General features: G+C 59.0%; 1 protein-coding gene across 1 annotated transcript; it reads left to right on the top strand.

Annotated features, from left to right (window-relative positions):
- Window positions 1-1,199: 1,199 nt before the first annotated feature.
- Window positions 1,200-7,455, top strand: CBX4 (chromobox 4). Its single transcript, XM_069481778.1, has 5 exons — window positions 1,200-1,478; window positions 1,623-1,666; window positions 2,830-2,895; window positions 4,946-5,012; window positions 5,270-7,455. The coding sequence occupies exons 1-5, from the start codon at window positions 1,410-1,412 to the stop codon at window positions 6,689-6,691; spliced, it is 1,668 nt and encodes a 555-aa protein (XP_069337879.1). The 5' UTR covers window positions 1,200-1,409; the 3' UTR covers window positions 6,692-7,455.
- The last annotated feature ends 8,551 nt before the right edge of the window (window positions 7,456-16,006 follow it).

Here is a 16,006-nt window from a genome sequence, read left to right as displayed (position 1 = left end):
CCGCCACCTCGACCCTACGGAGCACGCAGGCCGCGCGGGGCGCCCTCGGGAGGCCGCACGGGGCGCAGCAGCTCCCCCAGCCGGACGCTGGAGCCGCGCGCTGGAACGCGCCGTCTCGCCGCCGGAGGTGCTAAACTTCACACTCGCAGCTACTCCCGCAGCGAGGGCCTGGGCTCCGCTGCCTGCCGGAAACTAGGGTCTGGGAGTTCCTGACGAATACATGGCTCCTCGAACACTCCACTTGCCTCCCCTTCGCCTTCGCACCGCCTGGCTCTTCCCCGGCTCAGCCTCAACTTCTCGGCCCTCCCCGCTCCCTCTTTCGAGGCCCTTCCTGGGATCCCACGAAGTCCCTCCGGTCCCCAAGCAGACCCGGGCATCCCCGCCCTCCTGTCTTCCGCGCCTCTCGCGAGCTTGGCTCTGGGGGCTCCTAGAATGTGGACATCTCGCCCCCCCCCGTGAGAGGGCCAAGCGTAAACTCGGAGCCATGGAGTATCTGGGAGCCCCTTCCTGGTGAGGCTCTTGAGCGCCAGGGCCCTGGGGCTGGCTGCTGCTCTGTCCCCTTCCTCGTCTTCGAGCTCTCCTTGCACCCAGTCCTGTGTCCTCTCCCGCCCTTTCTCTTCCCGTCCTCGCCTTTCTAAATGCCCGAAGCCTCAGGGTGGGGCGCGCACAGTGGGGCACGAGCTGCCCCTGCACCGACTCCGCCGCCTGCCGGGGGGTCCCCAGTCTCCCGAGCCGCACATGACGCAATTCGGTGCAACTGGAACTGCGGGACTGCAGTGGAGGCTTCCGTGGCCCCAGCAGGGGTCCCGGGGCCGTGCACACTGAGGGCGAACGGCGAGGCGGGGAGCCTCAGGCGCCGGGCCGCGGGCGCGGAGTCTCTGCCTAGACACTCCCGGCCCTGTCAAGGTCTCCGCCCCGGGCCGACACACCTCTTCTCCCTGGTCCCTCTCCCTCCCTCCAGGCTCCCTCTCCCAGGCTCGCAGATCCCTCCCCCTGCACCTCCCCGGCGCCCTCCTCCTCGGCGGCCCCCTCCCACGTCCTTCCTCCTCCCCCAGCCGCCTGGGCCCCGGGCCTCCGGTAGGCCCGGCTGCGCCAATCCGAGGCGCGGCCCGCCCCCTGACGCCGAGCTGGCCCTGCGAGGCCCCGCCCGCTGACGTCCGGGATTTGCATGAGTTCTTGTGCAGCCGCGGCCCGGGCTCAGTTGTCTGAGCGAGCGCGAGCCGGGAGCCGGGGCGGGTGCGGGCGGAGGCGGGCCGGCCGGGCTGTGCGGGGCGAGCGGCGGCGGCGGCGAGGCGGGCGGCGCGGGCAGCGGGGGCACCTCGGCCGGAGCCGCAGCGGGGCGCCGGCGGGAGCCAGCAGCGTCTGCAGCCGCGCCAGCCGCCCGCGCCCCGGCGCTCTCCGGCTCGGCCATGGAGCTGCCAGCTGTTGGCGAGCACGTCTTCGCGGTGGAGAGCATCGAGAAGAAGCGGATCCGCAAGGTAGGGTGGCGCGGGGGCGGCGTCGCGGCGGCGAGCGAGCAGCGGCCGGAGCAGCCCGCGAGGAGGCGGGGAGGGGGTGGGGAGGCTGCGGGCCGGAGCCGGGGATCCCGCGGAAGCTGATGGAGTGCTGTCTCTTCCCCTCAGGGCAGAGTGGAGTATCTGGTGAAATGGAGAGGCTGGTCCCCCAAGTAAGTAGCGGCGGAGGGCGGAGGACGGGCGGGGGCCGGGGCACGGGGCGCGGGGCTGCGGGACCCGCCGAGCTGGTGGGGTGGTGGGGGGAGCGGACGGGAGGCGGGGTGGAGGTGGGGTGGAGGGAGGAGGGGGTGGGGAAGTCGGTGGCAGGCACTGGGGAAGCCGAGCCGCCGAGCCCGAGCCCGAGCCCGGCGCCCTGTGTTGTGCTCCGCTCTCCGGGAAATGCCATCACTAATTTATGCACTAAAAGGAGCCGGAGGAGCTGGAGAGACGCGGGGCCGAGCCGGGGAGGCCGGCGGAGGGAGGGAGGGCGCAGGCACTGACTGATGTGCAGCAGAAAATGGCTCCTTTCCCCTTTCCCTCCACCGAACGGCTCCATATTGCAAAACCAAAAAAAAAAAAAAAATTAAAAAGCGACGAAATTGCAATTGTGTGCCTCCTCCCTCCTAGTGGTGCAGGGAGGGGAAGAAAAAAGGCAGAAAATGTTGGGAACTGTCACTGCAGCGCTTTTGGTGGGGAATTTTTTTCTTTAATTTGAAATGCGAAGGCACCGGATGGAGAGAGACGCGCAGGCACGCACACACACACACACACACACACTCACACACACACACTGAAGCATATTTTTGTGTTGCTGAGTATTTGGGGTTTGCTTGCCTGTGACAGCGGGCTCCAGAGCCTCGAGGGGGTGTGGGGGGGCCGCTCGGCTGTTGGTTATCCGATTAGGGGTCAGATGGAGAAAGGCTGAAGCCCTCTCGGAGACTCGGGGCTGGGGAGAGGAGGAGGAGGAGACTGCGACTTTGCATTTGGGCTGCTTTGCACGCGGGGTTCCTGGTGAGCAAAGTGGCTTTGGAACATGTCGCAGTAACATGCTTAAAATTCTTGACAACTGCAAAATAAACTGCTGGTTCCATTTTCCTTCCCTTTCCCCTTTCTTCCTGCCCTTGTGTGTTTATTTTGATTGGGGGGGGGGGGACGAGGTTGTAGGAACCGTGTCAGGCCTGCAGAAATCTACCCTCCACCCTCCACATACACAGCCAAATAGCTTTTGGTTCATGAAGGCAGAGTAGGGCCTTATGTCACTCCCCACCTGGAGGCCGCAAAGCTGGTTCTTTTTTCTTTTTTTTACACGGTGTCCCCCTCCCTTTTCCCTTGCAAGATATAACACGTGGGAACCCGAGGAGAACATCCTGGATCCCAGGCTGCTGATCGCCTTCCAGAACAGGTGAGCGCCCCCCAACTGGCCTGAATGGGCAACGGCTGTGGCCTCGGCTCCTCTAACCAATGTCCTTGGCAGTTGCTGCAGCTTGGGGGTGGGGGCAGGGCAGGGGTAGGGAAGATGAGGCTTGTGTTTTGGGGAAACTTTGGGAAGGGTGTATGCGGTGGCCTTGCAGCTACCGGGAGAACTCCGGGCTATGCGGGGTTCTCCGCAGCCCCCTCCTGTTGCAACCTTGGAGCCCCACCCCCGGAGCCTAGGTGTTGCTTTCCTGCAGCCAAGCCACTGGCCGCTTGGCACTGGCACCTTGCGGTGCAGCTCCGAGGAGCTGGCATTGTGAAACTGCCCGGACGTCACGGAACTGAACTTAACCTGTTGGCGGCTGGAGAAAAGTTGACAAGGCCTTATGCCCACACCCTCATCCCCCAGGGAGCTGGGGCTAGGCTGGGAGTAGATTCTGTCTGGCTCCGGGTGCCCTTCACACACCCCCGACTGGGCTTTTTGGGGGGCACGGTGCCCATCCTCAGGACAGGGGGAGTTTGGCCCAGGGGCTGGGGTGGGTGCTGCCTGATGGTGAAGGGGTGGCTTTTTCCGAGGGGCTCATCCTTCTGCGCGCAGATGCTTGTCACGCTGCAGCTGCTGCAGCTGGATTCGCCGTGGTGGCTGCGGTTCTCTGTTTCGGGGAGGATAGAAGGGGGAAGGGCGAGGAGGAGGAGCAGCAGCAGGAGCCCTCGGAGCTCGGCCACCCGCTGCCTTCCATCCCTCCTCCCCCTTTTATTTTGCATTATTTCCTGTGACTCGTTTGGCGCTAAAACTCTAAACTGTAGACCCTCTGAGCAAGCCGCTGGCGGGGAAGTTGCTCTCCCGCAACTCGGGGTGGCGCCGAGCGGGGATCCTGCCCGACTCCACCTGGGAGTTCACCGCCCTGTAACCATGTCAGCGGCTGATGCCATGTTGCATAATGAGTCCCCGAAGAATTAAAGCGCAGGCTGTTGCAATGCCACGCAACTTTGGAGTCAGGCCGGCCCCGCCCCAGGGCAGTGGCGGAACTCCTGTGGGTTAGCCCACGAGCAGTTGGAGGGTATGCGATGGTGACTAGGGTCGCTGGAGAGCCGGTTTCTGGCCCAGGTGTGGGCTAAAACTGGCAAATGCTGAAGATGCACCTCTTTCTCCCATGAAGGGCTGGGCTGTGCCTGGGACGGTCCATCCCCCAGCCGCAGGTCACTGTTAGGCTGGCCCGGCAGACTGAAGCCTGGTGGCTACAATGACCAGAGCCTCCGCTGGTGGGCTTTATTAATAATTTGGAAATTGAGGCGGCTGGGAGCCGGGCTGCAACAAGGAGGCGGGGCCTCTCCGCGCGTCCCCGCCCCGCCCACCTGCTCAGCCAGCGGAGCAGAGCCAGTTCACCAGGTGGCTGCAAACCTGGCCAGACCCTGGCCTCGGTGGCCTGCCCCCACCCCCAGCCCCTAATTGGCTCATTTGCCGCTGTGTAAACAAGGGCGCAGCCCCTCCCCCTGTTTAGTGCTGGCCTTTAAGAAAATGAGTCCTCCCTTCTGCCGGCGGCACTCGTTATCTGAATCTTAATGAGGTCATTAGCATCCCGTGCTTCTAACGGGAGGGACGAGGTCCGTGCACACCTCGTTTGGACTTGGTTGTATTCCCTGGACCCCCATACACTCCACTTTGCGCAGAGCCACAGGCCTGAGGTTGTGGGAGCCAGTGCCTGAGGTCCAGCCCTGAGCTGCTGCCTCCTGAGCACGTAGGCAAGGCTTTGGGTGCCAGCTCAGGTGCGGGCATCAGAAGTGAGAGAGTCCTTTGTCAAGGACCTCTTGGGCAGATGAGGGTTAGTGCCAGCTTAAGCGGGCTCTGGGACCTGGATGAGGCACCCAGCTGGTGACAGAAGCAACCTTCTGCCTGGAGCTCTTTATCCCTTCCTCTCCTGTTGGCCGCCTACCTGATGCTCTCTGAAGGGAGGGGGCTGTCATCGAATTTTGGGGAGTAAGGAGAAGGGGAAGCGACATTGAGGCTAACAGCACTGCCCTCTGTTCCCTCCCCCCAGGGAACGGCAGGAACAGCTGATGGGATATCGGAAGAGAGGGCCAAAGCCCAAACCGCTGGTTGTGCAGGTGAATACATGCAGCGGGACCCAGGGCTGCACTCGAGCCCCTCCCTTGACTTTGCCACCATAGCTGCCCCCAGGGCCGGAGGGCCGGGGCAATTCCTCCCCAAACACCCCAATTCTGCTTCCTTTCTACTAGGCCTCCCCTTCCCTGCCCCCATAACACAGCTGCAAACCGGTGGGGGCTGGGACCCTCGGATGCTCCCAGCATCCTGTGGGGCTGGCCTTCTCCCTCCACTCACCTCCCCTACCCTGTTCCCTCAGGTACCCACCTTTGCCCGTCGCTCCAATGTACTGACTGGACTCCAGGACTCCTCCACTGACAACCGTGCCAAGCTGGAGCTGGGCACGCAGGGCAAGGGCCAGGGCCATCAGTACGAGCTCAACAGCAAGAAGCACCACCAGTACCAGCCGCACAGCAAGGAGCGGGCGGGCAAGCCCCCGCCGCCTGGCAAGGGCGGCAAGTACTACTACCAGCTCAACAGCAAGAAGCACCACCCCTACCAGCCCGACCCCAAAATGTACGACATGCAGTACCAGGGTGGCCACAAGGAGGCACCCAGCCCCACCTGCCCGGACCTGGGGGCCAAGAGCCACCCGCCCGACAAGTGGGCACACGGCACCGGGGCCAAGGGCTACCTGGGAGCCGTGAAGCCCCTGGCCAGTGCAGCTGGCACTCCGGGCAAAGGCCCCGAGAAGGGCCCCCCCAATGGAATGACGCCGGCTCCCAAGGAGGCTGTGACGGGCAACGGGATTGGGGGAAAGATGAAGATCGTCAAGAACAAAAACAAGAACGGGCGCATCGTGATCGTGATGAGCAAGTACATGGAGAACGGCATGCAGGCTGTGAAGATCAAGTCCGGCGAGGCGGCAGAGGGCGAGGCCCGCTCCCCCAGCCACAAGAAGCGCGCCTCGGAGGAACGCCACCCCCCTGGGGACAGGACTTTTAAAAAGGCAGCGGGCACGGAGGAGAAGAAGGCGGAAGTGCCCTCCAAGAGGAGGGAGGAGGAGGCTCCAGGGGCTGGCGACCCGCAGCCACAGGACGCCAGCTCCCGCAAGCTCTCCCCAACCAAGGAGGCCTTTGGTGAGCAGCCCCTGCAGCTCACCACCAAGCCCGACCTGCTGGCCTGGGACCCGGCCCGGGGCACGCACCCCCCTTCTTCCCACCACCACCACCACCACCATCACCACCACCACCACCACCACGCCATGGGCCTGAATCTCTCCCACGCGCGCAAGCGCTGCCTGTCCGAGACCCACGGCGAGCGCGAGCCCTGCAAGAAGCGCCTGACCGCGCGCAGCATCAGCACCCCGACCTGCCTGGGGGGCAGCCCTGCAGCCGAGCACCCCGCCGATGTGCCACCCGCTCCCGCCGCTGCCCTCCCGCAGCCCGAGGTCATCCTCCTGGACTCGGACCTGGACGAGCCCATAGACTTGCGCTGCGTCAAGACGCGCAGTGACGCCGGGGAGCCGCCCAGCTCCCTCCACGTGAAGCCTGAGGCGCCCGCGGCGGCGGTGGCGGTGGCAGCGGCGACCGCCACGGCAGCGGAGAAGCCTCCGGCCGAGGCCCAGGACGAGCCCGGGGAGCCGCTGAGCGAGTTCAAGCCCTTCTTTGGGAATATAATTATCACCGACGTTACCGCGAACTGCCTCACCGTTACATTCAAGGAGTACGTGACAGTGTAGCCGGAGGGCGTCGGAAGGGGAAGCCCCACTTCCGCAGGGGCGCTTAGCACCTGGGGCCTCGGGCCGGCTTTCCTTGTGCCAACCCCGGGAGATCTGGGATGGCCCCGGGGTGAGGACTCCGGACCGTGGTAACCACGTCCCTCGGAGGGCGGCTGGCTGAATGTCGGTTCCGGCGGAGGCTCCTTCCACTTGGTGCCTGCGGGTTTCGCGCTCACCGTCCCCTCCTCCCCTGTGGACCTCCGGGACTGACAAGGCAGCCGCCCGCGGCGGCCTCAGAGTTCTATAGTGTTATATTTTAACCGTGCTAACTTGTCAAGTGCTGACTCTACCCCCTTTGTACGTGGTGTTATTATTGAAATGTATTGTTTGAGCTCAAAAGGCCCGAACACCCCCCCTTCGGGCTGCTATATATATATTTATTTGTAGGTATTTATATATTGAAATATAAAAACCTAGATTTATGGAGTTTCCTCTAGATCATGTTATATTCTATATCAGACAAACTATTTTCTGTTGAGTCCCCCCTACAGTGTTTTGGTTGATTTCATTTCCTTCCCTTCCAGGAACTGCAATACCAGTAACCTTGGTATATATTTTTTGATACTGTACACATGGATGTGTTGTTTCTATGTGCAAAAAAAAAACGTTTGTTAAAAGGCTAAAGGAGCTCTCTAGAAACTGCTGCTACTAGAAATGTCTAAACTATAAGCTTCCAATTATTACCTGCTTGAATGTAAATATTAAATGGAGATGTTGAAGGTGCATTTTTGTTGTTTGAGATAAGCGCGGAGGGAATGTCGGAGGTCCGGGTAGGTGGTTCTTCCCTCTCCCCACCCTCTTCCGCCTTCGGTCGGGAGCAAAGCTTCGCGTCCCGCGCTCACCCTTCGCACAAGCAGAGTGGACTGGTTTCGCGGGCCCGGCGCCGACGCAGGAGGGTGACCCGGCTCCCCGGGGAGTGGAGAGGCACTGGGCTGGAAAGGGGAATTCCTGGGGGGGGGGCGCAGAGCCATCCCTGCCCCCAAGGCCTTTGGGCTGGCGCTGCCCACAGCGCTGGCGAGCCCCGGGATCTGGGTAGTGGAGGAGCGAGTGCAGCGGCGAGTGGTGCGGACACGCGGGTGGGGCTAGCCCCCGGCGCGGTCCCCGCACGCCAGCGGGTGACCTTTGTCCCTCCTCACCCCCTCCCACCCGGTGCACAGCACGCCCGGGCCCTGGCGGGGCAGGGGTGTTCCTTCCTAATAATCCGCGCCCGGTAGGGCAGGTTCCGCGGGGCGGGGACCCCCCAGCCTCTCCTGCAAGCCTGGCCGGCCCCGCCCCACCGAGGAAGCTGCGAGGCTCTGTCAGGCGCTCTCCCCGGAAACCACCAGGCCGAGGCCGGGAGTGGAGGCGCAGCGAGCGGCCGTGGTGGGGGGCGGGGGGCTTCCTGCGAGGTCGATGGGGAGGAAGAGGCGGCCGGGCGAGCACGACCTGCCACCCCTACTTCCTTAGTGCGCTAGGAGAGCGGGGACTCCTTATCCATGTCCCTTAGGATGGCGAGGCCGAGGCCCTGGTGTCGCTGGGGAGGAAGGGGTTAAGGGCCCGAGGGGGCGAGGGGAGTGGGCTGTATTCCTGGGTGCGGCTCGGCCAGCCGGGAAGCTGTGACCCGAGAATGTGGTGGCCGTGGCCAGCTTTCTGCAGACGCAGCGATCTTCCTCCTGGCTGAGGTGGCTGAGCAGGGCCAGGGGCTGGTCCTCCAAAGCCCTTGGCCTGCCGGCCTGGCCCGAGGGCCGAGCCTGTGCCGGGCACCGGGGCAGAAGAGGTCCACGCGGTGCAGAATGGGGGTGGGGAGAGAGCACGGCAGTGGGCAGGCCAGGGAAGAGATAGAGGGCCAGGAGGGCGGGGAGGCCTGAATGCGGACAGTGTGGCCAGTGTTGGCTGCAGGCCACCAGCGGCTAGAGGTGGGGGAGGGGAGCCCAGCGGGGGAGGGGAGGAGGGAAGGGAAGTTCTTTAAAAAAAAAAAAGCCGTTGGGAGTTTCTAGCCCTGGCCTTTGTGAATTGTCCCTCCCACCACCCCCATCACCCCAAACCCCTTTGGAGTGAGTTACCCCCTCCACCCCCATGTAATGAACGCCCTTTGCCACCCTGGGAGCGGAGGGCGGGTAATCTTGCTTCTGGCAAATGGCCTGCTCAGCGCTGGAATTGGCCGGTCCTTCACTGCCGGTGCACAAAGGCCCGTGCCAGACATGGGCCGCGTCTCCCTGTTTCTCTAGTCGAGGAGAACTGAGAACTCAGGAGTGGGAAGGGGAGCCCTTGCTCAGGTCTGCACACTTGCACAGTTGGTGACTTGGGAGTCAGCCTTAGCCTCTGGGGGGGCCTTCCAGTGGGTGGCCTATGAGGGTTGGGCTTAGGGGTGGAGGGGGGAGGGGTGGCACTCCAGAAGGGCAGGGAAGGAAGATGTTCCACTACCATTCCTGGAAAGAAGTGGCCTGCAGGTGGCCTGAGGCCTTGGAAACCAAGCCAAGTAGCAGGGCCCTTTGGGGTGTGGTTTGGAGGAGGGTGGGCCTGGGAAGAGCCTGGAGCCTGGGGTCAGAAGGCAGACACTGGAGCAGGGGCCGTGGGTAGGTCTGGGTAGATCTGGAGGAGCTCCTGGGATATCCAGCCTGTTATCAGACCCAACAGAGTGTCCAAGACCCTCTCTGTCCCTAGAAGGCAGAGCCCTGTCGTCTGCTGAACTTCTCAGATATGCCAGGTGCCACTTGAGCATCTTGTCCTACTCAGTCCCCAGACAGATTGAGCCTCCCTGGGATGAGAGTCTGAAGTCCTGATGGGCAGACAGCTTGTCCAAGTTCTGTGCTGATTCTAGAACCAAGCTGGCTGTTAGGAGACACCTCTTGGCGACCCACCTCCAGGGCCTTTTGGACACAGACCTTTGAAGACATCCAAGGTTCTGAAATGGTCTGAGTGGGGTGGGGGCCCTGACATTGGAGAGTTTCTCCTCAAAGAGATTTTCAGGGTGGGCAGAGTCCAGTAGCCGCAGTTCTCCGGGGTGCAGACAGCTTCTTCCCAGCAGGGGCCTGGATGCGTGTCTGTGCCCAGCACTTCACAAGCAAAGGGCTGTCCGTAAACCCCCCCTCAGAGCCCAAGCTCGGGAAGAGGAGCAGAGCAGGAAGCTGGGGTCTTAACCCTGACCCTGGGAAACCCAAACATCTTCATTGTTCTAATGGTGCTGAGCCCACATGGTCAGTCTCTGCCCATAGGGACGTTTTAATCCACAGGAGAGGAAAGGTACAGAAAGCTGAAAGCCACTCGTCCTGTAAGTATGGTTATGATAGTGATGTTGCTATCACTGATGTCAGTATGGCATAGCGTGGTTGCTGGGTGACGGATGCCATGAGGCCCTCACCTGAGCTAACCGAGCGCAGAGGAGGCCCTCGCTGCACCAGCCCTATCCAGTCCTTGGCTCTGTCTCCCTGGAGCTCGCCCCTCCCCAACTCATTTTCGGAAGAGCCAAGGTCAGCCGTGCAATGTTTGCTCCCTCCCTGGATCCCACTAGGGCTGGGGAGAGGAGAGCCACAGACTTGGGGTGCCTGGGGTCCAGGGTTACCAGATTGAGCAAATAAAACTCTAGGGCACTCAGTTTCATTTGACTTTCAGATGCACAAGGCATGATTTTTAAGTAGAAGTATGCCCCATGAAATATTTGTGACATATTTCTACTTTTTTTTAAAAAAGGAAGCATTGTTTATGTAAGAATTGAAATTTGGCTGGGCATCCTGGATTTTCCCTGGAAGCTCTATTTCGGTCCTGAATAGTCAACACGGTCCGTCTCTATCCATGGGGACGTTTTAGTCCACAGGAGAGAGAAGGCACAGAAAGCTGAAAGCCACCCATCCTGTAAGTGCGGTTATGATAATGACATTGGGCAGGTTGGCATGGCATGGAGTGGCTGCTGGGTGACCGGATACCGTGGGCCCTCACCTGTGATTTAAGGTGGGGGTGGGGTGGGAGTTCTCTGTGCATGTGATCCAACCAAGACAAAGAAGTGGGGGAGACTGAATTGGCCCCTGTGTCATTTGGCCCACTCTGGGCTCCTGAATTGAGGCTCTGCCCCACTCCCCCCAACACCGAACAGGAAGCTTCTAGAACATACGAGGAGGACTGAATGGGTCTGTGTGGTGTACTCAAGCCCCTTTCAAAGAGCCGTTGCCTTCCTGCACCTCAGTTTCCTCGTCACCGTAAAACAAGAGCCATGGTGGTGAAGATGAAGTGGGACAGGGGAAAGCCTTAAGCATGGCCAGAAACCTCCTGAGTGTACACACAGGTTATCTTTTCACCAGGGAACATTAGACATCACGCATCAGATCCAAATGTCTTCGAATGACTTCTGGCCTGGAGCCTTAAGCTTGACCAAGGGACAGTCTGCAGTGACAGCTACGTCTGAACGACTGACTATCCAGCCCCTCCCACTCTCCAGAACTGTGTTCTGCCCTGGGGTCCTGCTGGGTGGATTATTTCTTGACCTGGGACCTCAGTGTCAGCCTCCCAGCTTTATGCCGGATTGTGGAGAATGACATGGGGACAGGAGAGAGTTGGGACAAGCCACAGATTAGCAAGCCTGCACTTGGACAAAACCAAATCTTCATGCTTTTCCAAACAGGCGTATCCTATGGCTCTCTATTTAGATTGCTGCTCCTCCGAGAAGGTGAGGGTTCTGAGCAGGAAACACCACCAAAGCTGTTATTCTTGGATACAAGTGTCTACTTCCTGCGGCCACTAGTTCGGAAGCCAGCCCCAACTCTCCCCTCCTCCTGGCCTCTTCCCTTTGCAATTGGTGACAACAGTTAACATTGATTGAGTGCTTATTACAGGCTAGGTACTTCAGGGGGATTATCTCATTTAATTCCCACAGCACCTCCATGAGGTGGGTCCTGTCATTGTCCCTGTCTTGAAGGTGGCAATAGGAAGGCTTGGGCTTGAGTAACCTGCCCAAGGTCAAACAGCCTGTCCGTAGAGAGAGAGGGATTCCGAGCTAGCATTGTCTGTCTCCTGGGGCCCTGCCCCCAGTTTCTGGGGTTCTGTGAGTCCTTCAGGAGCCGCTCAGGCCCCATCCTCTCCCTGAGGTTATTCTAGATTATTCCAGCCTTTACCAGCGCCTGCTCTGTAGAACTACTACGGTATTCACTGTTCACTGCCCTCCCCACCCCCGACCACCACTCATTGTCAATCAATTGCACACTGCAATATACATGCAAGCATGGGCCTCCTTCCTCCACCCAGACAGAGCCTGGAGCTCCTGAGAGGCCCAGGGCGTGTCTTGGGTATCTCCTGCTCTCCCCCAGCGTGTGCACCGTTCTGAGACACCTTGGAATCGCATGCGTCGCGCCTGTGTCTGTAAGGAGTCCTCTGTGCATGCGTGTGGGAAAGAGACTGCAGCTTTCAGGCAGGGAAGCCGGTTCCTGCTCTGCAAACTGTTAACATCTTCCACTAACCAAGGGCCCAGCACTGTCCCCAGGAGCCCCAGCGTTCGGGAGCCTCAGCTCCCCAAAGCAAGAGGCTGTTCCCTTTCCCCCCACCAAGGACAGAGAGCAGACAGGCATGCGCTCAGCTGCTCTGGGGCCCTGCTGCCCCCTCGCTCCTCACCTGATGCATTTGTGAGCATTTCAGGAGACTCCAGGTAATTATGTAGTAATTGAATTTTGGGAAACAGACCCTGAGGATAATCCTGGAGTCAGTTCCAGAAGACTCATGATTTAATTTTTGTATTTAGCCTGGTGGTACATGTCACACGCTTCCTGACAGCACGACAACCACCTCATCCTCATGTATGCAGTTTTAATGTGCAGCTCAGGATGGTAGAGCTGTGGGCGAGCATGTGACCCACAGTGCACACACACGCGCACACACACTGTGAGCAACACACAGAGGGCAAAGCACACTCCTTTATTTTTGGATTTGGTCTTCAAGTGCGCTGTATGGAGAAGGCCTGACACACAGTCAGGGCTCACTAAATGCTGGCTGTGGGGACCATGTATTCAGGGCAACCTGAATCCATGCTCCCAGGTGCAGTCCTCAAGCGAGGCCCAAATGAACTCTCTACTCATATTAAATAAATAAGTAAATAGATGTTGGTGGTGATAATTATTTCTCTTAACCAGTTACCTGCGAGTTCTCAAGTCTAGTTTGGGGCAGAGGGCTGGCATTCACAAGGGGCATTCTGGATGCGTGTGCATGTATGTGTGTGTGGGTGCATGTGTGTGGGAGGGGGCTGGAGGGTTGCAGGGACACAGCCTGTCCTGGCAGGAATGCCTCTCATTTGCTGCGAGTGAAAGACCCTTTCAGACGCACCCCGGAGTTTAATATTGCCAACAACGGCCCAGGATCCTTTCAACCTGCGCCAGGTGTAATGTAACCCCCTGGATTTCCTCCCTTTCCTGTTTCATCTGGGAAATTCTTCACTAATTCCATGGTATCTGGTTTCTCATTGTTTTTCTCTGCTTTAGACAGCCTCTTGGGGTGGGCTTTGGAAAAGGTGTGTGGAACGCTCTCAGCCCTCCAAAGTGACACCAGCTCTGCAGTCACCCACCACCATCCTCCAAAATCTCCCAAGAGGTGGGGCCGGCTGCCGGGCAGTGTGAGCCCAGGTGTGCTGGGGAGATGGCAAATACCTGTCAGAGAGTGGTCTTGGGTGGCCACCTCGCTTCCGTAAAGCTGCGTCCAAATTGAGAAGAACAGCACAATTATGTTAAGCTCCTTTGGACTATGAGACTGAGGTGATATTAATGTAACAAAATCATGGTCTGCCATCTGCTCTTTCTTAGGACACTTGCTGTGCGGGGTTCAAGACAAGGAAAAATACAGGCCGGGTGGAGGAAGGCCGGGCTCTTCCAAACGCAAGCAGGGACCATCTATTTTCCTCTGCCCCTCTAGAGAAACTGTGATCCCAAAATCCTGTGGATGTTGAGGGGTGGGGAGAGAAGAGACCAGCAAGCAGAGTCCCTCCTATGAACAGCATCACACCAGCCATTTCCTGCCCTGTGGACAGGGCTCTCGGACTGCGCCACCAGTGCTGAGGAGGGGAGAGGCGGTGCTCCTCCCAGCCTTCCATGCATTCCCACCGCTCCTCTCCTGGCACTGAAAATTATTTATGTTTGCAAATTGCTTTTGACTCACATGAGCTATTCCTCCTGCCTGCCAACAAGTCTGGGGATGGGAGAGAGTTATTGAGCCTGCGAGCTGAGAAACGCGGGAGATGAATGAGGGAGCGCCGTGAGCCTCGGGGTTTGGTCCCCACTCTGCCACTGCTGTGCACATTGCTTCCCCTTCCTGGGCCTTGGGTGTCTCACGTGCAAGAGGAGAGGGTTGTGTGGTGTGTGAGCTCTCCAGTGCTCTGTGGCTCTCAAGTTCCCTAGGCCCTGTGTCACCCAAAGAGGCACAAAAGAGGTTGGTGCCAGCCTCTCAGCTGCTCACTCCCAAACCTGTGCCTGGCCAACCCCACACTGATGAGCGCCAGGGGCCGGACGTGGCACCACCCAGCCCTGGCCCAGCGGGAAGAACCAGACGGGGTGGCCGGGAACATTTCTTCCCTTTGTCTTTTGCTTCATTGTGGTCCTTAGCGATGTGTCCTTCTACAAACTAGGATGAAAACAAATGTGTGCAGAGGAATCAGAAGCCTAAAAAGTTCCTGGGGCTGGTCCAGGACAGAAACACACAAATGCACCAAATAACCATTACAGTCACCACCAGGGCCAGAGCAGGATCAGCTCCATGGGGTGGTGGGCAGGGAATGGCGTCACCTGCCCTTCCAAGAGGAAAAGGTTGGCCCACTGACAGTGGGGTCGTGGGCTCCTGGAAGCTCGGGGCAGAGGGGGCCATGGAGTTTCTATTCCAAGCCCCTGTTCTACAGATGGGGAAATCGAGCCCCCAGAAGACTAAAGCCAACATCACGGTGAATCGTCAGTTTCATCCAAGAGAGCTCGTTCTCTGCCCACAAGTGGATAGCTGAGTTCCAATAAGGAGCAGTGATCATCAAGTCGTCTGCCATAAATTGGATATGTTAATAGGAATGATGATAACAGAATTCAAGGTTCAATGCCAAAGCAGTGAGTGAGTGGCCACGTGTGGCTGTCAGAGTGCCATGGTCCGGCTTCTATTCTCCAGACTGTGGTTTGGGCCTAACCCAGAAAGATGTGAGGGTCTGGTCGTCCTCCAATCCAGTGACCACCAAGTGGGACGAAGGCTGCTGTGGACCCAGCTGTTCAAGGTGTTGAGAAACCTGCTAACCTCAGAGCTTCAAGCCGGCTCTGCCTTGGCAGAAAGACAGTGTTTGCTCAGCCCTGGCCAAACCACAGTAACCTCCGCCCTGGGTCTAGAGGGGAGTTTGGGGTCTGTGCACTCTCCCATGCGAAAGGACCTGTGGGCAGGCTGAAGGCAGTCAGAGGGCAGGGGGGAGGACTTTCCCTCGGAACGCCTTTCCCCTTTCCCCGAAGCCCTTTTTCCTGGGCCTGGGAGGAGCTCTGGAGCAGGAGGTCTCACCTCGGGGAGACTACGATGCCTCCCAGGTCTAGCTCCTTATTTCCACCTGATTCCTCTTAGGAAAGCAGCACGAACCAGAGGGTGCACCTAACAGGGTCTTCGGCTGAGGCTAACCTGGTGGGTGGTCTGTGTGGCACTTGCACTCGTGGGCATCTCAGCATTTTGGAGGGAGGAAGGGGACGGAGTGCAATGGGACGAAAATCAAGGGAGGAAGCAGCAGCAGGAGAAAGAAAACCAAGAGAAGACCAGAGAGACAGACAGGACCAAAGGCAAGGAGACCAAACGGGCAGGGACCAAAAAATGGAGAAGGATCATAACAGAAACAGAGACAGACATGGATGAAGAAAGCGACCGGGACAGAAAAGGAGGAAGAAAGACACAAAGGCCGAAGCGAGGCTGGGAAAAACCGAGTGGTTCAAAAACACCAAGTTGGAAGGGAAGGAAGCCAGCGTTGCCAGTGTCGGGCCAGACTCACGCCGTGTGCCTCCTGCACGGAGCTGCCGGAGACGCAGAGCCTGAGTCTCACCAGGGGAGGGGAAAGGTCAGACGTGTATTCGTCCAAAAGCCAAAGTTAAGGAACACAGACAGAGAGAGGCTGAAGCCTGGCCCCAGCGCAAAGGAGACAAGAGAGAAAGGACAATGAATGTAGTTCACAGTCCTGGTTTGGCCCTTGGAATAGAAAAAAAAAAAAAAAAAAAAAACAAAAACTACTTATAAAGAACATTATTGAGGAAATCAACAAAACTGAATATGGACCATGGGTTAGACAATGGTATTAGGCCGATGTTAAATATCCTGATTCTGACC

Source organism: Eulemur rufifrons, chromosome 9 (assembly GCF_041146395.1).
Source record: "Eulemur rufifrons isolate Redbay chromosome 9, OSU_ERuf_1, whole genome shotgun sequence".
Taxonomy (NCBI): Eukaryota; Metazoa; Chordata; class Mammalia; order Primates; family Lemuridae; genus Eulemur; species Eulemur rufifrons.
This window is presented reverse-complemented; position numbering and strand designations above follow the sequence as displayed.

Excerpts from the sequence above, each read along its gene's own strand:
- CBX4 (XM_069481778.1), top strand. The coding sequence starts at position 1,410 with ATGGAGCTGCCAGCTGTTGGCGAGCACGTCTTCGCGGTGGAGAGCATC. Across the intron at positions 1,667-2,829 it reads TGGAGAGGCTGGTCCCCCAA|ATATAACACGTGGGAACCCG; the intron begins GTAAGTAGCGGC and ends TTCCCTTGCAAG. Across the intron at positions 5,013-5,269 it reads CCAAACCGCTGGTTGTGCAG|GTACCCACCTTTGCCCGTCG; the intron begins GTGAATACATGC and ends CTGTTCCCTCAG.